Genomic DNA, 16,777 nt, shown 5'->3' with positions numbered 1-16,777 from the left:
GAACCTTTCAGTTAGAGCATGCTAACTGGCGTCATGCACTAGTAGTGTGTAGGACGCTGCCCCAGAATCTGGAAACAGGAGAATCCAGATTCAAGGAGACCATCAGGTATTTCATGAGAGCCCATTGTATGTTCCTGCATGATGCATGGGTAATGAAATGCAGGGGCTTTCTATGACCATGTGCTACAGTCTGGAAATTAGTTTGGGTGCCATTCAAAGACCCATGTGTTGAAGGCTTGGTCCCCCAAGTTTAAGTTAATGGTTAAGGATTAGCCATTAGTGGTTACTGAGTAAGGATGGAGACTTGACCCATTTATGGAGTCCAGGAGGTAGGCTATAGGGAAGTTTTTAGGTCATCGGGGGGTGTGCCCTCCAAAGGCAGTTCTCACAAGAAAGCTGGGTGTGGCAGCTTAAGCAGAGAGCAGCACTCTGTCTGTCTCTCCGGGCTCTCCCTGTGATCCTTGCTCTGCACATAGTCAACCAGCCACCCTGTCATCAGGCGACAGACTGGAACTTGCACTGAGAACCTCAAAGCCTGTGAGCAAGGAAAAGCTTCCTCCCTAAGTGGATTCTCTCAGGTGTCGGGCACAGTGGTGAAGGGCTGACTGACGCACTGCGGGAGGAGGGCAGAGGAGCGCTTCAGAGCCATGTGGGAGGTTTTTAAGGTGAGGAAGCCGCCTTCTTCACCTTCTTGGAAGGTGCAGGTTCAAGGCCGGGCATGTACATTAGTAAACAGTTTTTAAAACTCCTTTTCTCACTCCACATTCCTTAATCATGACACAAATCCTTTTACCTACTTCACAAAGCTTTCAATGAAACCTTTCAGTTTGAAATAATCCCTTAAAGCTAAATATTACATGCAATACATGAACTAGGTGACTCTACTAAAGCCCAGGTAAAATCCTGGTTTCCAGTTTGGGAACACAGACCAGAGGGAAAGAAGCTCTTCTTCACTGAACGGCATCTGTCTGCATGTGCAGAATATTACAGCACCACTATATATAGTATTTCAAGGAAAAGAAGCAATGATGACAGCATATGGTTTAAGAAAAACAAACAAGAGAGCAAGTAAAAGACTGCTGTGCTGTGTACATTTAAATTTCCCAATTAAATCCAGAAAAATTTTTACAAAAATATTTACTTGAAAGGCAGAGTTACAGAGAAAGAGAGAGAGAGAAAGAGAGAGAGAGAAAGAGAGAGAGAGAAAGAGAGAGAGAGAAAGAGAGAGAGAGAAAGAGAGAGAAAGAGAGAGAGAGAGAGAGAGAGAGAGAAATAGATTTTCTGTCCACTATTTGACTTCCCAAATGGCCACAATGACTGTAGCTTCGCCAGGCCAAGGACAGGAGCCAAGAGAGCAAGGGCCCAAGTACTTGGGCCACTTCTGCTGCTTTCCAAGGGGTATTAGCAGGGAGCTGGACCAGAAATGGAGCAGTTGGGATTCAAACTGTAGTGTCATAACTCACTGTGCTACAACATCGGCTCCACATTCAGAAAATTTAGAGTATGTTTGTTGTTGTTAAATGAATGCATTTACACATTTGAAAATTTGGGAACACATTAATAAGTTGTAGCAGCCAACAGGCAACCACAGTTATTTGGCAAATTAGTTCTGATTCATCAGAAGTCACCCTCTGAGAAGCAGAGTTTGAAATAAGATGTAGTGCTGTAGAACTAGCGTGGGTCTCTTTGGTTTCCCAGGATGCCAGAGATACAGGAATCTAAATACAAGACTACCAAAGTGAGCTTTCAGCTAAGCTAATTTTGTATATGTCTAAGTAACACTGCAATGAAAATGATGCATATTAAGGACTTAACAGCAACAGAGGTTTCCTTTTCACAGAAGAATTTTAGCTATGTACTTTCCATAACTCCAGTAAGTTCTCTTCAAGCTGTAATAACCTCTCACAATCTTTGTAAAATGGAAGACAGAATAGAAACACACCTGCTAGCTGTTGAGTGACCTCTAAAATACCTGAATTCTTCAGGATCTACACAATACTACCACGAGAGTATCACTGAGACACCATGGACACAAAACGCAAAACGCAGTGCTAACTAGAGATGTCCCAAACATGGAAGGCTAAGCGTTTCCAGAATCATGTACTTGACTTTGTGTTGTTTTACAATTTTGGTATACTGACTTAAGGAGACTTTATTTGGCATAAGGTAGGTAAAATAGCCAATGCTTGTAACTTTTTTTAAAATATTTATTTTATTTGACAGGCAGAGAGATAAAGAAAGAGAGAGAGGGAAAGAGGAAGAGGAGAGAGAGACATATCTTCCATCTGCTGATCAGGAGCCAGGAGCTTCATCCAGGTCTCCCACATGGGTGCAGGGGCCCAAGCACTGGGGTCATCTCCCATTGCTTTCCCAGGTGCATTAGTAGGGAGCTGGATCTGAAGTGGAGCAGCCGGACTCCATATGGGTTTAACCCATTACACCACAATGCTTAACCCATTGTACCACAATGCCAGCCACAATGCTTCTAACTTCTAACCAATCATTCTAGGGTGTAGAAAAAGCCCCCCCCCCACCATGTGTGTGTATGCATGTGTGTAAAGAGCAAGGCAAAGAAAGGGTCTTCTACTTACACTGAACAGACTCTGATCTTGCCAGGCACACTCAGTGAGCGAGACATGGTAACAAGGAGGGGTAAGCCCTCAAGCTGTCAGAGCCTGGACTTGGGAACATTTAACTGCAGCTCTCTAGAGAAAACATGAACATAGCAAGGAAGCTCCTCTGCAGAGACCCTGTTCCTTTCTCCATGGCAGCCGCCCAGAGCCCCGAGCCGAGGGCGTTTTCCTGTGAGGTGCCAGGCTTCATCCCGTCATCTGGACAACTTACTGAGGTCAGGGTGATCAGCCCCACCTTACAGATGAGGAGAAGAAGTCTCGGAAAGGTGAGGTCATTGCCAAGGTCACCCAGCTACTAAGTGGCAAAGCCAGGATTCACACCTAGGATTGTGTGACTGTAAGAACTTGTGGTCTTCTGCAGTATCCACGACCCAATCTACTGGCAGGGGAAGAGGGAGCAAGTTGAGAGGCACACAAAGTGAGGGCACACGGCCGTGTCCTGACATCCCTTTCGCCCCAAACATGCGCTGGGAGCCACACAACGACAGCAACATCAGAATGCGCAGCCAGACTGTGCGTGAATACCTTGACCACCAGGTAGACGTCAGAGGAGGGGCAGGTGACCGAGAAGACGGCAGCCCTCGCCTGACTGGATGGGGCGACAGAGGGCGTGTGGGCTCGCAGGAACCCTCGGAACTGGTCGGAGTTCAGGTCACAGTGAAAATTTTCAGAGATCTGTAAATGAGCAGCAAAGGGAAAATAAATGAGACCTGTTGTATGCATATTCTAAACACGTCTGAGAAAGAGCAAAAGAGCTAAAAGGACTTTCACCCAAGGAATAAACCTACAAGTACGGTTTATGACAAGTGGCTACTGGAAAAATGGATGAATGTTTTGTCACTATTTTAAGATGAATTGGAACCGTTGAGGAGATGTTCCTTGAAACATTTTAATTTTTTGTTAACCTATCGTATTTTTTTTTTTTTTTTTTTTTTGACAGGCAGAGTGGACAGTGAGAGAGAGACAGAGAGAAAGGTCTTCCTTTTGCCGTTGGTTCACCCTCCAATGGCCGCCGCGGCCAGCGCGCTGCGGCCGGCGCACCGCGCTGATCCGATGGCAGGAGCCAGGAGCCAGGTGCTTTTCCTGGTCTCCCATGGGGTGCAGGGCCCAAGCACCTGGGCCATCCTCCACTGCACTCCCTGGCCACAGCAGAGGGCTGGCCTGGAAGAGGGGCAACCGGGACAGAATCCGGCGCCCCGACCGGGACTAGAACCCGGTGTGCCGGCGCCGCTAGGCGGAGGATTAGCCTAGTGAGCCGCGGCGCCGGCCAACCTATTGTATTTCTTAACAGTACAAGGACATTGCTTCTTTTCTCAATTAGTATACATTTGAGAATGACAAAAGCAAAATTGAAAGCAAAATGTGAGTCGCTGTGTTCATCCAAAGGAGTGTTATGGAAGTTCCAGGGAGTGGGAGATCACATCCAGTTGCAGGGACCAGGAAAGCATTTCGTAAAGAGGCTCTGGCAATGGATGGATCCTTAGCAGGGGATTCTGATGGGTAGAGCTGGAGGGTGACAGTGTACCAGGGAGGGAATACAGCTCAGTTAAGTATCTCAGAGGCTGGGACAGCTGCACTAAGCACAGGTAACAGTGACTAGTCCAGTCTGACCCTGCTTGGGCTGCAGTGGGAAAAGGGGACAGAGTCGTATCCATGAGGGCATGGCTTAGAACCTAGAGCTTGTTCTAGATTGTGCGGATCCGCTCAAGAGTCTGAAGTCTGAGCAAGAGCGTGTCACGACCGGTGTTCCTGGGCTTCCTGAGTGTCACTGAAGAGCCTCAGCGTGGGACTCTGCCCTTCCCTCACCAGCAGAGTGGCCGTGAGAAGCGGCTGCCAGGCAGATGCTGTTTGCCAGCTGTCCTTGCAGGTAGCACTGATCATCAGGCTACATTGTCTCCACTCAGCTGTGAGCGGAAGTGATGTGTCCAACGCCCAGGCCTTCTCCACCCAGCTTCCCCCTTCTCTGGGGAGGGCATCGATGGCAGTGAGAAGAACAATTTGGGGAAAGCACTTCTTGAACACACAGGAGCCATAGCAGCCTGAATTCCTGCATGGCTGAGTGGTGCAGAGGCACTGCTGGCCTGGCGCCCCCGACACCCCGGCGTGTGGTCCCCCGATCAGCAGCTTCAGCACCAGCAGGAAACTGAGAAATTCACGTTCTCATCCCCTCCAGACTTCTGCACCAGGAACTCCTGGTTGGGTCCCAGCCATCCGTTTCATCACAAGTCTTCCTGGTGATCCTGCCGCAGGCTCCCATTTGAAAACCATGGTTTCAAAGCACTGAACCAGGGCATCGAGCTGTTTTAGAGGTTAACCTACCCCAGCTAGTAGAAATACCTGTGGTCACTAGTATATACTCAAGAGACACCGAGTGGCCCTGGTAAAAAGCAGCAGAAGAGTCCTCCACCCCTCGTTTTGAGACTGTCCTCCTCTCAAAACTACAAAATGACTGAACATAAGACAGTCATGGAGAAGCCTCTGGGTCTCGGAATTCTTTTCGGTGAAAACCACACTACATCTGAGGAAGTCTTCATCCTGCGGCAAATGCCTGTCTTTACATCACAAGATGCCTTTCACCTCCAGTGAAAGTTCTCAACCTGAGGAAGCCCTGTGTACACAGTCATGCTTGTCCACAGTCTACTGAAATGGTTTTGTTTTACACACAACCCCAAACGCTGACCACTCTATTTCTTTAGCTCAAACAGGCCACCACATCTGGCAGGCCTTTCCCTTAAAGATTCTTCAAAGAATATAAATGACAAACAGTCCTAGACCTTTCCTTCAAAAATTGAAAAAGTGATCAAAAGGACATCTGTTGTTCAATCTGATGTGGTTTTTTTGTTTTTGTTTTTGTTTTTGTTTTTTGCTGCATAGAAGTGAAATTTAAAAAGCAAGCAAGCCTAAAGAATCATGACCACTACATGTGCCTCAAGGACAGGGGAACTTTTGCTTTCTTACCTTTTTCCTTTCTTTAACATCATAGAGGGCAATGCTGGCAAACAGGGGCTCAATTTCAATTTCAAATCTGCCAGAGGGAGAAAGCCACATAGTATTAACTTCGATAATTTTGAATTTTCTGACACTGCCTAGATCTACACACTGGTTAAAAACATAAACCATTTCCAGAAATTTTCAAATAACTCCATGCACATGAGAACAACACTGGAATATTAATGGAGAAATACAGGAGAGTCATGAAAATTTTCTTATTATTTTAAATCATGGTGGATGGTGCCTCTTCCCAAAACGCTTGCTGGTGGCACTGCAAGACGGTGGGCTGAACGTGCCACTGATCTGATCCAAACAAGCACCCACCATTGTAGCTGCCGTGTTTTCAGACAGTGCAATCTCTCTTGGCACCTACTTAGGTTTTACTTCTGGGATAGGAATCTCTGTTACCTAGTTCTAATGGACGGGGGTATTTCTGACAGTAGGAAAAGAAAAATCCAGGTGCTTTTTTCTTAGATTTACAATAGAACAATGAGAGGAAGAAGGGGTCACGATGTGGATGAATGCCTGGCCCTTCCTAACTCCTCTGCTGCAGAGCTGCTGGTTGAAGAAGGGGGAGGACGTTGGGCACAACTGAGAAACACTGGAGGTACCTAGACCCCAAGAGAGCTAGGAAGCGGAGAACTCGTGTTGGCCCTCAATGCCAGTTCCCCTTGACAGTCTACCATAGTGAGTCTGAAAAGAACACATCCCCACAGAACAATCCTGGCACCTGTTACAGGTGCACTTGGAATACATGACCATCTTCCAAGTTTCTCAGCATAACAACCCATGACCTGGGACACTGCCCATTGCGAGCACTGGGAAAGAAGCCCCATACCACCCCTACCCCAGATGTCACACAAATCACATCACATTGTGTTTCAGTGTGTGTGTCAGAGGATAGCCTCATCACTGGACAGCTTGGTCTTTAAAGAGGACCTTTTAGCAGAATATTTGGACAGAATGTAAGAAGCTTAGACAAGAGGGTTGGTTGGTCAAACAGTGTATTTGTAAATGAGGCAGTTTGCAATAATAGTAGACACACAGGGCACTGCAGATTTGGGCTCTGTTTCCTTTCCCATACCTGCTAATTCTGGGATCCTAATCAGGTCACCTACTTTTCCCAGTACCATTTATTTATATGCAAAACGAGGAAACGGCATTTGCTCTTCCCATCTTCCAGGGTTGTTGTAATCACCACTTAAGCTTATGTGTGTGAACAGACTTACAAAAACCAGCACCAAGCATTATTCACATGAGCTAAAAGGCAGAAGCAACACAAGTGTTCAGTGACAGAAAAACAGATAAGAAACAATGATACACACACACACACACACACACACAGAGGAGTATTATTCAGCCTTGAAAAGGAAAGTTGTTCTGATACACGGATCAACATTGAAGAACTCATGTTAAGTGAAATAAGCCAGGCATGAAAGCATCAATATTATATGATCCCACTTACATGACATACCTAGCACAGGTAGAATGGAAGTTGCCAAGGGCTGGTGTGTGGGAGAAGGAAGGAGTGGGGAACAGTTGTTTAGCAGTTTAACAAAGAAAAGAAATTTCTGGAGACAGATGGTGGTAACTATTGCACCACAATGAAAACAGACTTACTGCCGCTGCAGTGCCCATTAAAAATGGCTAAGATGGTAGATTTTGTTACAAGTTTTGCCATACACAAAGAGTGTTGAGGATTTCTATGATTATTCTTCCCCTTGTTAGGTAACAGCACATTCACCTGGGCCTGTACAGTGCCTGGGCTCACCAGCTCCTGCCCAGCAGGCTCAACATGGATTGAACTGTGTGACACCCACAGGGCCAGAACACTGATGTGCTATACTCAGGTAGGTACCCAGTGTTAAGTTCTCTGTGGTTCAGAGGGAAAAATGAGGATGAATAAATAATGCGTTTTCAACAGAGCAAATTGTGTATGAAGTGTTTTACTATACTGCTCACAACAGTGTAATTCAGATCTTATCCCCACCCCATACATGCAGAAACGGGATCAGGGAGGTTTAGTAATCTGCCAAAGGCCACAAAGTTAGGAAGTGGCACATGCAGGTTTTGAGCCAACCCCTTTCTGAGCACAGAACCTAGGCTTTTTCTGTTCGTGTTTTGCTAAGCTTAGTCCCCAAAGCACATATTTTGAGGCAGATGAGTGGTTTGTCAGCACTCAGGTTTCTTGACTCCACCTGAACCTACTGAAGTCTATCATCGGGAAGTTCCTGCACACTGAAGTCTCATCACCCAGAAGATGCCTCTGAGCTGAGGTTATTTTGCATAGGATTATGTTAAATTTTAAATTAGAAGATTTCTCCCACTAAAACACAAAACAGAAAAATACTTTGTTGTCAGCCTCTTCTTGTTGCTACAAACATGTGCAGAGTTAGCATCAGATTAATTCTTTCTGCATCTATGAAGCTTTGCCTATTTCTCAAAAGTAAACATTTTTTTCTAGCTGTTGGAATCTGTAGTATAAATATAACTCTGCATATCAGGGTCAGCAAAAAAAAGTGTCTCTGATACTGTCACTAAATTTTTACTACTCATATTTTCATATTTAGTATTTACTGTAAGAATTTGCTTATTGTATCCAGTTTACTCAAGGTAGTTATACCTAGGGCCTTTTTTCCATCCCTCTTTCCTCTTGCAGGTGTATAAATTCTGCAGGAACTATTTAAGACACTTGAACAGACCAAGGTCCCTGCATAAAATGGTCAATGCTACTTAATTTCTGCTTTGGCAGTTGGAAAAGTCATTAGAAACTGCACTTCACACTTCTGATTAAGAGAGACCCAAGCCACTATTCGTTTATTTATTTATTTTTTTTTTTTTACAGGCAGAGTGGACAGTGAGAGAGAGAGACAGAGAGAAAGGTCTTCCTTTGCCGTTGGTTCACCCTCCAATGGCCGCCACGGCTGGCGCGCTGCGGCCGGCGCACCGCGCTGATCCGATGGAAGGAGCCAGGAGCCAGGTGCTTTTTCCTGGTCTCCCATGGGGTGCAGGGCCCAAGCACCTGGGCCATCCTCCACTGCACTCCCGGGCCACAGCAGAGGGCTGGCCTGGAAGAGGGGCAACCGGGACAGAATCCGGCGCCCCAACCAGGACTAGAACCCGGTGTGCCGGCGCCGCTAGGCGGAGGATTAGCCTAGTGAGCCGCGGCGCCGGCCCCACTATTCGTTTATAAAACAAGTCTATCTTAGTGGGCCATGTTTTCCCACCTGTGAGAACAGCTGCATTTATTTACTGGAAAGGTCTAGAAGGCTGGGTGACAAACATCAGAGGGGAAAATTCCTCCGATCCCAAATGGCACAGTTCACTGCATCTAAAAGTGGCCTGGCTGTGCATCCTGTCCCGGTGAGTGATGCCCATGAACAATGAGAGGGGAACGGCCACTTCCGCTCAGTCCTCCTGCTGATGGGTTAGGAGGCTCCCAATTCCGGCTTGGCTGGAAGTGCAGGGCTTGGCCTTTCTGTGCCCATCACTTGATGCACAGCTGGTGAGTAGGCCACTCATTTCTGGATACGAGACAAAAGGCCCTGACACCTCCACTAGTGAAAGTAGCCAGAGGAAGGGCTACCACACAGTCAGCGCTGTAGCTGTGAGTCACCACGCTAGCTTAAGTTCTGAGGATCACAGAAGAGAGACCTAGAGTCTGACAACCTCATTTACAAGTTAAGAGGTTCTCAGGGTTCAAATACAGCCTTGAATCCAGAATGAAGATGCTTAATTGCAAACCAGGTGCTGATTAAGGGATCCATGAATTAACTTCAAGAGATGGATGACCCTCCCGGTAGCATGTAAAGAAAGGTTATGCTTATGAGCTTTTGCCTAGATAGAACATTTACAACTTTAGTACTTCCAAAAAAATCTGTAACCAAATGGAAGGACTAATTCTCTAAAGTAGCAGTGTGCAAAGACTCCAGGAATTACACTAGACAATTTATCAGACTGCAGGAAGACAATACTAGAATGGATTTAGATGGGTACAGTTCATGCTTCACATCGTAGCTCCTATTTTAATATGCAAGGACAAAATTAACACACATACACAGAGGGCATGTGACCCTTTTTAACTAAAAAAGTACACTGTCAAGAAGTTTATATACAAGTGTTTCAAAGCAGATGTAGTACATCACTGACTAGTTGAAACCAGACTCCTGACATAAGTTTTGAGTTGTGTGGTGTTGAAAAAGAAATGAGAAGATATTTAAGTAATCGGGAAATTGTGCTAAAAAATACGAATTTCCAGTTTCTCTTAAATAAATCAGAAAATGAACAAAACTGGGCCTGCTGGGCAGTTGCAGTGGACAGTGGATTCCCCCTTGCATAGTTGGCTACGGTCCCCACTACTCCCCACGGACCCCTGCACTGAGACTGGGTTTCAGTTGCGTTTATCAGTGTTTCAGCAATGGCGTACTGGCAAATGTTTAACACACAGGTCTGTGGGCAGAAAAGGCTCTCATCTACAGTGCTTGGTGATTTCTATGTGTGAATACTTTCATCATGACCAATTCCAGGCTACCAGTGTGACTTTACTGAACCCAGACATGGAAGTGGAGTGCAGTGTCAGCTCCTGTGAGTTCATACGAGCCAATTCCAGCACACCACTGGATTACTGCCACTTTTCTTCCCGTTGGCCATCACCTTACACACCTAACCTTGGCAGATACCTGTGCTTCTTCCCAGTTGTTGAGAGGTGACTGTCAAAGGCTTGGTAGGAATACAATCTAGAGGCCAAACAAGCATCAATGTGTTGACGACCGTATTAGCTGATACTTACTTTAGAGTCAGCACCTTGACCAGGATTCTGTTGCCCATATGTTCTTTAGGACATTCTGGTACTGGACGTATTTCCACAGCATCCTCCTATTAGTAATCACATTGCAAAGACATCATTAATAAATTTCCATGACGAATTCCATTTGGAGTTAACCCAGGGAAGGAAGGCACCTTCCATGGCTCAAGTCCACAAGCATTTGCTTTATTTCTAGTGGCAGAACGACACTGTGCCTTTTACAGAGAACTTCTCATCCAACCCCCAAACCTCCAAACTCAGCACCAACTGCAGAAACCCAAACAAAGACTGAGGGAGGGAGGAAGGAAGGAAATGCACACTGCTTAGTAATATCCACCAGATGGCATTACAAATTCCTATACCTATTGTTGGCTGTTTTTTCTTTGCCTGCTCTAAATACATACTCGGAAAATTTCTCCTGCCAAGGACTTTAGTAAACACAGGGGTTTCAGACTTGAAATTTGAGTCAGAAGAGTTCACCTAAGGCTATTTGCCATCAATCCTTTGATACAGTCTCTTTCTCATTCCACTGCTCTCCTAAACAGATGACAGAGATTTGGAGCTGAATTTACGGGATCCACCTTTACATATCCAGCTGGAACTTGCTAAAGTGCTAAGAAAAGGAAAGCTTCATAATGACAAAATTAAGAGCTATACCTGCTTATCTTACCAGACAGACTAAAGACAGAGGAATATGAAAGGAACCTTAACATTTTAAAAATAAAAGATTTATTTATTTATTATTTGAAAGTCAGAGTTCCACACAGAGAGAAGGAGAGGCAAAGAGAGAGAGAGAAAAAGAGAAAGAGAGAGAGAGAGGGAGAGAAAGAGAGAGGTCTTCCATCTGATGGTTTACTCCCCAATTGACTGCAGCAGCCAGAGCTGCGCTGATCTGAAGCCAGAAGCCAAGAGATTCCTCCAGGTCTCCCATGTGGGTGCAGGGCCTCAAGGACTCAGGCCATCTTCTACTGCTTTCCCAGACCACAGAAGAAAGCTGGATCAGAAGTGGAGCAGCCAGGACTCGAATTGGTGCCCATATGGGATGCCAGCACTGCAGGTGGCAGCTTTACCCATTACACCACAGCACCGGCCCCAGGGACCTTAACATTTACACACAAACTGTGACTATGTCTCATGCATATTCATGTATGCAAAGACAAACCTGCAAATTCTTGAGCACTTTAAGTCCCACTCTTGAAGCAGGTTGTCCAAACACTACCCAATGGTCTGATGCTCCCAAGAGTTCAAAGAACAGGGTCATGTCTGGTGGTCTTCCCCTAGGCTGGAAATGCTGAAAGCGTCCCACAAGATACTGCACAGAGAGCGTAAGACTTTTACACATAGTAGGAAAGTCACTTTCCTGCTCAACTTGTACTCAGTTGGTGGAATCACTGAAGTGGTAAACTCACTGCTGCTCTAGTCCTTGTACTTGCAGTTGGCCATCCTGCTGGGTAGCACTGCTGGGTTTCCCAGAGGAGGCAGGGTTCTGATGTCTCCAGTGAGTTCAGCTCCCTCAGGGCAAGCTGGAAGTTTCAGGGCAATCACAACAAACGCAATGGAAGGGAAGAACCTCTAATTTGAAAATAGCCTCAAGACATATTTTACAACTACTCTTGTATTTCTAAGGCTATTTTTGGGTTGTATTCTAAAATTTGGGATCTCTTTTTAAAGAGCTTTTCATTTGCAAAATTTTAAACAAATACAAAAATAGAGAGAATGAAGTAATGGACCAGTGGCCAGAGTTGTGGCACAGCAGGTTAAGCAGCCATCTGCAGTGCCGGCATCCCATATGGGCACCAGTTCAAGTCCTGGCTGCTCTACTTTTGATCCAGCTCTGTGCTATGGCCTGGGGAAGCAGTGGAAGATGACCCAAGTGCTTGGTCCCCTGCACCCATGTGGGAATCCTGGAGGAAGCTCCTGGCTTCGGCCTGGCCCAGCCCTGATTGTTGTGGCCATTTGGGGAGTGAACCAGCGGACAGAAGATTCATTCTCTCTCTCTCTCTCTCTCTCTCTCTCTCTTCCTCTTCTTCTGCCTTTCCTTCTCTGTAACTCGGCATTTCAAATAAATAAATAAATCTTTTAATAAAAGAAGCATGGACCACCACGATTCCATCACCTTCAACAATGGCAACTGCCGAGCAAGCTTTCTTCTGCATTCGCACTACCACCTCTCCCTACCCGAGACTAGATTCCTGAGAAGCAAGCTCCTGGATACCATAAATCTCATCTGTAAACATGTTAGTACAGTATTTCCATAAGATGAGGACGTTTAAAAGCACACTACAGTAATGTTAATATTAGTTGTAAAACATCAACAGTGATTCCTTATTGCCAGTAAAAATTTTGTCAGTTTCAAATTTCCCCTAAAAGTCTAAAGTTGTTGGTTTTTTTTTTTTTTTTTTTTACAGTTAGTCTGTTAAATCAGGATCCAAACAAGGTTTATATATTGCATGTGGATCATGTATTTCCCAAGTCTCTGATAATCTGTAAGATTGCCTGGAGCCTTACAGCTATCTAAAATAGGAACTAATTCCCAAAAAGGCAGAAAGACAGAATGGGAAGCTTTAAGTAGATACCTGGTGCTTTCATCTTGCTTGGAAATACATGCACATAAGTAAGATGGGGATAAAGGAATGGGAGAGGTAGAGAGAGAAAGGACAAGAGAGATGATGTCTTTCCATCTACTGACCCAACAAGGTCAACTCCACATTTCAAAAATTATTTATTTGTTTATTTCTTTATTTTAAAGTAAGAGAGAGAGAGAGAGAGAGAATGAGCTCCTGTCCTCTGCTTCACTCTCCCAATGCCTGCAACAGCCAGGACTAGGCCAGGCTGAAGCCAGGAACTCCATCCAGGTCTCCCCAGCGGGTGGCATGCACCCATCACCTTCACATTTGCCTACCTGCTATTTCATTATGTGAACCAACAAATGCCATCCCCACTCTCATTTTTTCTAACTAGTTTTCACTTCAGCTCTGTCACTTCTAAGCCACGGAGCCCTCAGCCACCTCTTGTGTGACTTGCAGTACAGTCTCAGCCGTCCTTAGCATCAGTACACAAGATGCCTCGCATTGAATCCCCGTGAATCAGGCAAGAGGTTGTCTCAGGGAAGCTTGGTGGTTACATAGGCTTTTGCTTCTGCTATAAACTTAGTCATAATTTGGATAGCTTAGCTTATTTATTTTCCTCACTGAGAAATGAAGTAATGGTAAAATAATTTCACTAATGTATGGTTTTTAAAAAATCCAGCATTATGTAATTATTTCAGGTGAGGGAAAAATTTACCTTTCTCCCACAGGAGTTTCATGGAAAAAGTACAAATTAAATGCAATTTCTGCTAGGACAGTTCGAAAATACTACTAGAGGGCTGGTACAGGGCCTCCAGTGTCTCAGATGCACAGTTTACCAGCAACTGATACCCTGATTTCAAAGCACTCCTCTCTGCTAAAGCAACACAGAGCCTGTTAGGACCTCACTTAATCACACTTTTCATCCCTAACTAGAAAAGACCAGAAGACAGAGTTCCTTTGAAAGCAGTCTACAGCTCATTCTGCTACAGTTCAGTGTGGGCACCCTCTCATGTCATCCCGCTGGAAGACTGCGAGTGAATGTCTCACTGGACGTACTCTCTCCTGCCTGAATGGTCTTCCTCCTATTGGGGTCCACTTTAAGTCTTCTGCCGCACGTTAGAACCTCCGTCATGGACTTGAGAGGAAGAGGAAGGCAAGTAAAGGTCAAATCAGTCTGATTTAAGAATTCTTGAGAAGCTGACAAAGAGTGTTACTGTCATGGATGGAAACTGAGAAGTTAGGTCACCTAATTCTGTAAATGATCACCTTTGGATTTCAGTTACGGGTGTTAATATACCATGCAATCATCAACAGATAAACAAGCAAACATGTAATCTGGAGTTAATGGGCAGGGTCCCCATTTGATAATTTACCAACTGAACCTTGAACAAGTAATTTATCCTTTCTGGTTCTTAGTTTCTAAACTGAAGAATTCAGATGATGATATTGCTTACATTATGCATACTTAATAATTTCAAAAATTTATTCCTTAGTTGACAAATGATAACTGTGTCTACTAATGGGGTAGCATGTGATGCTTTTATCTATGTAAACACTAGAAGTTTCCATCAAGCTAATTAACATACCTATCACTTTACCAATTTATCATTTTATATTCTTTTAACAATTTCAAAGTATAAAATACATCATCATTAACTATAATCACCTTACATTCCAATCAATAACTAAAATGTATTCCTCCAGTTTAAGACTTTGAACCCATCAATCATTAGTTCCTGCCAACTCCAGTCTTGGGATCCACCTTTCCATTTTCTGTTTCTACAAGATCAACTCTTTCAGATTCCACATATAAGTGAGACATTTGGCTTATTATTTTTTTATTTTATTTGACAGATAGAGTTATAGACAGTGAGAGAGAGAGAGAGAAAGGTCTTCCTTCCATTGGTTCACTCCCAAAAGGCTGCTACAGACAACTCTGCGCTGATCTGAAGCCAGGAGCCAGGTGCTTCTTCCTGGTCTACCATGCAGGTGCAGGACCCAAGCACTTGGGCCATCCTCCACTGCACTCCCAGGCCACAGCAAAGAGCTAGACTGGAGAGGAGCAACCAGGACTAGAACCCAGCACCCATATGGGATGCCGGCACCGCAGGCGGAGGATTAACCAAGTGAGCCATGGCGCTGGCCCCCACTTGGCATATTTTTAATCTACCTCAAAAATGATTTGAGGCCGGCGCTGCGGCTCACTAGGCTAATCCTCCACCTTGCGGTGCCGGCACACTGGGTTCTAGTCCCGGTCAGGGCGCCGGATTCTGTCCCGGTTGCCCCTCTTCCAGGCCAGCTCTCTGCTGTGGCCAGGGAGTGCAGTGGAGGATGCCCCAAATGCTTGGGCCCTGCACCCCATGGGAGACCAGGAGAAGCACCTGGCACCTGCCATAGGATCAGCGCGGTGCGCCGGCCGCAGCGTGCCAGGCACGGCGGCCATTGGAGGGTGAACTAACTGCAAAGGAAGACCTTTCTCTCTCTCTCTCTCTATCTCACTGTCCACTCTGCCTGTCAAAAAAAAATTAAAAAAAAATGATTTGAGTCTGCATACAAAATTGAAAATAAAACCAACTCATGAGACAACCCAGGTGTTTAGAAAACAAGGACAAGCAAAGAGAAGAAAGCTGGCGTAAACTCAGGACACCAATCAGGAAGCTGCCACTCTTGAGAGGAACAGAAATCTGACTCAGTAAAAATTCAGGATTGTGGATGACAGGACGTGTACACGTTATCTTAGTGAGAGCCCCATTCTCCCTTGGCAAATGGCATCGGAGGGGACAATTCCCCTTGGGCCCTCACGGAGGAGGGGTGCTGGATGGCGAGGCCCTTGTCCTCTACAGGACTCCCACGGCGGATCTGATGGCACACCCCAGGACTGCTGTTCCTTCTATGGTCCTCTCTGCTGACCAGCAGCACACTCATCAAAGGCAGGACAGCAAACCCGGCCTACAGGGGTAGTGATGTCATCAGGCTCCCTGACCATCTTGCCACGTCCAAAGATCAAGTTTCAAATGTTAGAGACATGGAAAGATGGCACATATTTTATACAAAATTTCCCCACAGCCTACTTCTTGCAAGTGGACTTTTAGTGAAATTTGACCAGCAGAGATAAAGTTTGGTAATTTCTTCTGGTAAAACCCCAAAGTGTACACGACCTGACACGCGAAAGCGAAGATGGTGAGTCTCAAATAAAGTATTAGCAGCCTAAAGAGACTCCAGGCCTCGAAGAACAGCTCTCTCATCCCAGCCCACCTGCCCCAGGAACTGACCAAAGGCTCTGAGCCAGCTTCTTTACATATGGAAGTGGATTAACAAGATCCCAAAGTTTATTTATTTACGTATTTGAAAGGTGAAGTTAGAGAGAGAGAGACAGAGAGACAGAGAGAGACAGAGAGAGAGGTCTTTCATCTGCTGGTTCACTCCCCAAACAGCTGCAACAGCCAGGGCTGGGCCAGACTAAAGCAAGGAACCGGGAGCTTCATCCAAGTCTCCCAAGTAGGTGCAAGGGTCTAAGGAATCGGGTCCTCTTCCACTGATCTCCCATGTGCACCAGCAGGGAGCTGTATCAGAAGTGGAGCAGAAGCTGGCATTGTGGCATAGCAGGCAGAGCTGTTGCCTGCAGTGCTGGCATCCCACATGTGTGGTGGTTCAAGTCTCGGCTGCTCTACTTCTGATCCAGCTCTCTGCTATGGCCTGGGAAAGCAGTAGAAGATGGCCCAAGTCCCTGGGCCCCTGCACCTGCATGGGAGATCTGGAAGAAGCTCCTGGCTCCTGGT

General features: G+C 45.6%; 1 protein-coding gene across 4 annotated transcripts in view; it reads right to left on the bottom strand.

Annotated features, from left to right (window-relative positions):
• DOCK8 (dedicator of cytokinesis 8) overlaps positions 1-16,777 on the bottom strand; it is a 253,132-nt gene that overhangs the window by 140,962 nt on the left and 95,393 nt on the right. For all 4 annotated transcript variants that reach the window (XM_008256091.5, XM_008256100.5, XM_089337104.1 and 1 more), the window contains 3 exons: positions 10,414-10,499; positions 5,592-5,658; positions 3,159-3,308 (listed from right to left, as the gene is read on the bottom strand). In XM_008256091.5, the coding sequence (XP_008254313.4) occupies positions 3,159-3,308; positions 5,592-5,658; positions 10,414-10,499 (303 nt within the window). The remainder of the gene's footprint in view (positions 1-3,158; positions 3,309-5,591; positions 5,659-10,413; positions 10,500-16,777) is intronic.

The sequence above is a fragment of the Oryctolagus cuniculus genome, chromosome 1 (assembly GCF_051225735.1).
Source record: "Oryctolagus cuniculus isolate XC-2025 breed Fujian yellow rabbit chromosome 1, ASM5122573v1, whole genome shotgun sequence".
Classification (NCBI taxonomy): Eukaryota; Metazoa; Chordata; class Mammalia; order Lagomorpha; family Leporidae; genus Oryctolagus; species Oryctolagus cuniculus.
The sequence above is the reverse complement of the archived record's forward strand: the minus strand, read 5'-3'. Positions and strand labels throughout refer to the sequence as shown.